The sequence below is a fragment of the Periplaneta americana genome, chromosome 1, assembly GCF_040183065.1.
Source record: "Periplaneta americana isolate PAMFEO1 chromosome 1, P.americana_PAMFEO1_priV1, whole genome shotgun sequence".
In the NCBI taxonomy this organism is placed as follows: Eukaryota; Metazoa; Arthropoda; class Insecta; order Blattodea; family Blattidae; genus Periplaneta; species Periplaneta americana.
Window position 1 is genome coordinate 40,854,048 of NC_091117.1, and position 6,000 is coordinate 40,860,047.

At 33.9% G+C, this 6,000-nt stretch overlaps 1 protein-coding gene across 1 annotated transcript in view; it reads left to right on the top strand.

Moving 5' to 3' along the window:
• Nucleotides 1-5,518, top strand: part of TM9SF2 (transmembrane 9 superfamily protein member 2) — a 69,990-nt gene extending 64,472 nt beyond the window's left edge. The window contains exons 14-15 of the mRNA XM_069818954.1: nt 360-531; nt 4,500-5,518. Of these exons, the coding sequence (XP_069675055.1) occupies nt 360-531; nt 4,500-4,567 (240 nt within the window). The 3' untranslated portion in view covers nt 4,568-5,518. The remainder of the gene's footprint in view (nt 1-359; nt 532-4,499) is intronic.
• Nucleotides 5,519-6,000: the final 482 nt, after the last annotated feature.

Genomic DNA, 6,000 nt, shown 5'->3' on the forward strand with positions numbered 1-6,000 from the left:
AGGTCCTTGTTGTAGATTTTTAGCACGTAGAAGTACCCTTCTCCTATAAGAGGCTCCAAGCAAAATTTGCCAGTCAAATCTCTCTCACTTTGAATTTAAAGCTGGATAACAAAGTACAAATATTCTTTCAAGGAAATACTACTATATATGAACTGTTTTTTAGGACAGTACAGATACGAAATTAAATAATGGATGGTGGTGGTGATGGTGTAAAAAGTGTTTTGTTAATCACGGCAGTATAAAGTGCACATTTTTACTTTTACATGAGAACTATACCATGTATTGATATTTTTTATAAAAGTTTTACGAAATTTGCTATTGCAATAATTTTATTGTATTAATATCAACTTAACTTTCAGGATTACCATTGGTGGTGGCGTAGTTTCCTCACAAGTGGCTTCACTGCCTTTTACCTATTTGTGTACTGCATCCACTACTTTGTCACCAAGCTCAACATTGAAGATGCTGCCTCTACGTTCCTGTATTTTGGGTACACATTGATCATGGTTTTCCTCTTCTTTCTTTTAACAGGTAAGCTTCGATTAATTCAAGTAAAATAGCCATGAAAGCTGTATGAATATATACCTTCATTACCATTAGTGGAACATGTAGAGAATAAGCTTTTCATGCTCGACAGCTGGATTTAAATCCTGGCTAGTCCAAACGAAATTTGTGGTGGACAAAGGCTGTTTGGCCCTATAAATTCGGTGCATTATCTCTAGATAGGAACATTATCATTATTGACTGAGAATGAAGTATCTTCCGTGGAAAAGAAGGAAACTGATGTTACGAAGTTAATACATACTTTCTTATTATAGTGTAGCTTTTATTACTTGTATAATCTTCCTTAACTTTCATTGTATCTTTTCCAGTTCCATTGAACAGATGCACTATTTTAGAATTGTGATTCAACTTTGTCAGACTAACAGAATTTCAGGAAAATTTTTGACGACCATATTTGAAGAAACTGGAAATTTATCAACTAAATTTTAAAATCATTTTAAATATTTTTGATTGATTTGATAATTTAAATTTTAATGATAATTATGATCGCAATGGTATTATTATTATTATTATTATTATTATTATTATTATTATTATAACAGCAACAACAATGACAAGTGCACATACGTGCATGTTTATTTTTACGCCTCACACTTCTGGTATACTGGGTGGCTCACTTAGCTTCTTCACCTCTGATATAGCTCGCGCAAGAAACGATTACCAAAAACCAATGGTGGCGTTGCTGTCTGTTTTGACGTGTGTATGTAGGCACGCTGAGGGAGGAGAGGTACGAGCTGATAGAAGTACTGTCTCTTCCAAGAAGAAGAACAAAAAAATGAGGACATCGCTGTGGAAATAAAGAACGTAGCAAGAGAAAAATTCGAAATGCGCAACATATGTTTACGAATGAAATAATACCGTGCGTTACAAGACACGCATTTACATGCAATGGAACAAACTGAAGTCGTAATGTAACTATCACAACGCAAGACTGATTCTATCGATGTCATTTCTCTTCCGACTGTACTCTTGAATATCATTCAAGTTATCTCATGACCTTTCCTCTCGCCCGCTCTTCCTTATCGCAGTGTTTGATTCGCATTCCTTCCATCGGTAATCCGTGACCTATAACATTTTAACTATTATTAATTGATATATAGTACAATATGATAAACAGAAATTAAATTATATCGCAGGGAACATCTGATGCATGTGATGATTTTTTTTATTTAAAGAAATTTCAAGATATGAAGGTCAACATTTTTTAAAAAGTAATACAGTAGTACAATGACCGGTAAATTTCAAACAGTTTATCTTATTCGTGGGCATCAGAGCATTAAAAAGCACTGCAAACTTATCTCTTTCCATCTTCCTCCCTGCTGCAACCTCGGCATTACACAGAGGTAGAGATATAATACAAGATCTGTAATAATGTATTTTACTGTGGCAATGTTGCAAATGTGGAGATGACGTAAAAGTAATGTACATAAATAAAAAATGAACATAATTACCCTGAAAAAAAAAAACAGGAAATCCTTGCAGTTTGCAATCATATTTTTCAAATCGGGTTCTTAAAAGATTGTGTTAAAAGAGATGACCATTTGCATTGCAACACTCCTGTGTATGCTTCATCACTGATCGATTCACTACTGTCATTGTTCCTGGTGCTATTGCAGCACATGAGGCTGCAATGTGGTCTTTCATGTCTTCCACTGTAACTGAAATCTATTTTTTTCTACATGTCCTCAGAGAAAGAAATTTGTATGTATTTATTTACACTCCAAGTGGGCAAGCACCCGGTGGCAGTGGTATACACAATATAAACAATACACAATAAAGTGATAAGCAATACACAATAAAGTGATAAGCAATACACAATAAAATTACGATACACAATACAATTATATACATAGTACAATAAGAATACACAATACAATTTAACACAATAATTACAATTAATAATGAAACATAAAATAACCTAATTTTAGAGTGCATTGGCCAGGATCATGGTGTTAGATCATGATCTCTGATCAGAACTATCTCCTCCCACCCATCAATTTGGAATTAGCCTGTTTAGTGTATTTCTTGCCACTAAGACATTATGAGTGTACTGGGTGTTCAGTTCAAAATGTGTCATGGCTCGCTGTATGCCGTCATGTGGCTAGCTGATGAGCCTAGAGAATTCAATCTTCCTACACTTCCGCAGAGGCGTATTACCTATGTGCCAGAGAAGCTGCCTAGCAAGTACGGCATTCATTCTGAAGAGTACTTACCGATACGTACGGTAATGCCTGTAGTGGCAGGAATGTGAACTGTTTCGAGACACATACTGAGGTGAGTTTTTTCTTACTGTCGGGATATGGGGAGAGGATTAAGACGATTACTTACGTATTCTTTGACATTAACTTCGACGGTTAACATGTACACGGAGCATTTGATTTGTACTGTGGAATATTGCCATACGCAACCGATGATAACAAATACCCTGCGACGACTTGCCCGCGCAAAACACAATTCGAAAGAGGTTATGGTAGCACACTGACCGTACAGACCGCCATCTGTTGCTACGACGTTCAAGTTATACCGTACACGTTCTCAAGTTCAGATTGAACGCCATGATTAATAGGCAACTTCTCTGACATAAAAGCTTAAACTCGCTTCAAACGCTGACTCACAACAGTGACGTCATGACACACTTTGAAATGAACACCCAATAGTAGACATCCATCATGCAGATACCACATCATTTAACACATTCAGCCAGTAAACTAGTCAGTTATTAATACACTGCTCCACCGTAGTAGAATGGGTTTGAGTCTAAAGAAAGCAACAAAACAGTACAACGTGGTCTGTTGTAGTGACAAGAATCCAAGTCCCCACATACTGGTAAGGTATCATGTCACAAACATGTTCACCTCTGAGTATTTCTATATTATTCAACGCCTTGAAAATGGCGCAAATATTAAGGATATTGCTGGAGGGTTTAAGGTAATATTCAATCATTCATCTGTTCATTTGCCTATTTATTTGCTTGTCTATTTGTTTATTTATTTATTTATTTATTCCTTTCTTTATTTAATCGTTTATATATTTATTTATTATTGTATTTTATAGATATATTCTAGGAAATAAAATTAATTTGTATTAACGTTGTATCAGATTCACTTTTTTTTTTAATGAATTAACAACCCTTAAATACCCATTTCTGTATGATCGATTTTTTTACTGTCCATAATATTCCTGGATTTTCATGCTGTACCTAACCATGATGCTTGCTGATTGCAGAGTACTTGCTCTGCGTGTTATATCCAAGTAGGTGGACATAGACTTTCTCCTATATCGACAGAGCAGTGTAGCCACAGCTAACTTAACAATTGCAATATGAGACATGTAGGGTCCCATTTGAAATTATGAATTTAACCTTCATATTGCGAACATTATTTCAGCAAAAAATATTTTGTTATGTACATCAGATGTCCCTTTTGATATAATTTAATATCTATTTGTTGTATTGTGTATATAGCAACAACAGTTAAAATGTTATTGAAGGTGAAAAAGTTAAGTGAACCACCCAGTAGATGCACCATGGTTTTAGGTCAGTTCATTAGGAGGAATATGTAATGGAGGGGTGTTATGGTTAGTCTCTTTTTCTCTACATGGGTGCTTTATGTATGTGTGTACATACAAAGGTTGGAACTTTAATAATGGCACAATTTATTTATTACTAATACAAAAGTGATGTCTGTGTGAAACTTCTACAGTCCTTCATTGTAGTCACCAACATTGTCAACAACTTGTTACCAACGATGTGGAAGTCGTAGTCTCCCTGTAGCAGTGCCTGTTGATGTTTCTGATGTAGCGATCTATTCCCTTCAGAATATGTTTGAATTAATGTAGACATTGATAGAAATGGAGAAAATAAAGCAATTTTTAATTGTAATGCTAGCATAAGATAGTAAACATTTGTAAGCATATGAATTATTCTTTGCTTTCAGGGTCCATCGGCTTCTTTGCATGCTTTTGGTTTGTGAGGAAGATCTACAGTGTGGTGAAAGTAGATTAAGTGTACATAAAGCAAAGCAAGTTGGTTGCACAACAGAGAGTTTGTGATAAAATATATTCAGACATAAGTTATCGAAACACTTGTTTTCCACATGAAGTGGACATGTGATGATGATGATCTAATTCATGATCACAAGTTGTGAGAATCCTGACGAGGAATCCATGAAGAGAAATGGCACTTGTCAAGTAATGTTTTGTCATTGTTTTATGAACTTTGTATTAATTGCACAATGCCATGTAACTCACTGAATAGCAAGAAGGGGAGACAATAAATTCTGTATCGTTATATCATGCTCCATAATTTTGAGAAATGAAATTCTGTGTAGTGTAAGTTTTTCTTTTTATCACGGAAGAAATGATAGCTTTGATGTTTCGACAATTGTTCATAACTGAATACATTTTTCAATCTGTGAAAGAGATCATGTGCTACTAAATTCAGTGACATGAGCTACAAGCTATCAGATATACATACTGTAATTGCATAGTTTAGTAATAGACTTAGTGATAATTTAATGTGTAAGATATAGCTGAACAGGCTCATGTTAATTTTGTTAATAAGAAGATAAGAGTTTTTGATTTATTCATAAATCCAAGAAAAGGTTATTTAATTATAAAATATTGAAATTACATAGAATAATCTTGCACATTTCTAAATGTACAGCAGTGGCTTATGTACAAAATAATTGGTTGGATAACAATATTAAAATATTAATTAATATATATTGGAGAGATACATTTTTTCATAATAGTGAAATCACTGGTTGCACTCAGATTTAGAAATTTCTTTTTCAAAGAAATGTTAGATATTCCAAATGTATGCTTATATTTTCTTTTATTTCTTCTTGACATTGTAAGTAAGTTTGCTCTTCTTGTGACCATGCTTTTTTCTCTGTATATTTGACTAAAATACGAGTATATTTTTCGTTTTGAGAAATAAACACTTTTTTTTTTTTAGATTTTGGTCTGCATTATTATTGTTTAAAGGAAAGTTCTCTTGAGATGCTAATTTAACTGGTGCTGTCTTGCGTGACCTTTCTTTCATAGAGCATTGAACCACAAAAGTGTTGTTTATGGAAAATGTTTGAAATGGTGGCAGTCTGCAAAGTTTGAATCTGAAGAATATTTTCTCTTGAAAGCTGGGAGAATTCTGCATATGGAGTGTTAAATATTTCTTGTCTGATATATATATTTTTTAAATTTGTCGAAATGAGGATTATTCTCCATATTTATTTTTAAACTTCCCATATAGATACAAATTTTAAGTACTTCTCATGAAAATATTAATATAACATAGTATGTAAGTTTTAATCTGGTAAAGCACCATGAGTTAGTGGATTGCAAGCGGTGGGGGGGGGGGGAACTTGCGACTGACAGAGACACCAGGAATGTTTGCTGGGACTCGGTGTATAATAATATTAAATGAAAATTAGTTGT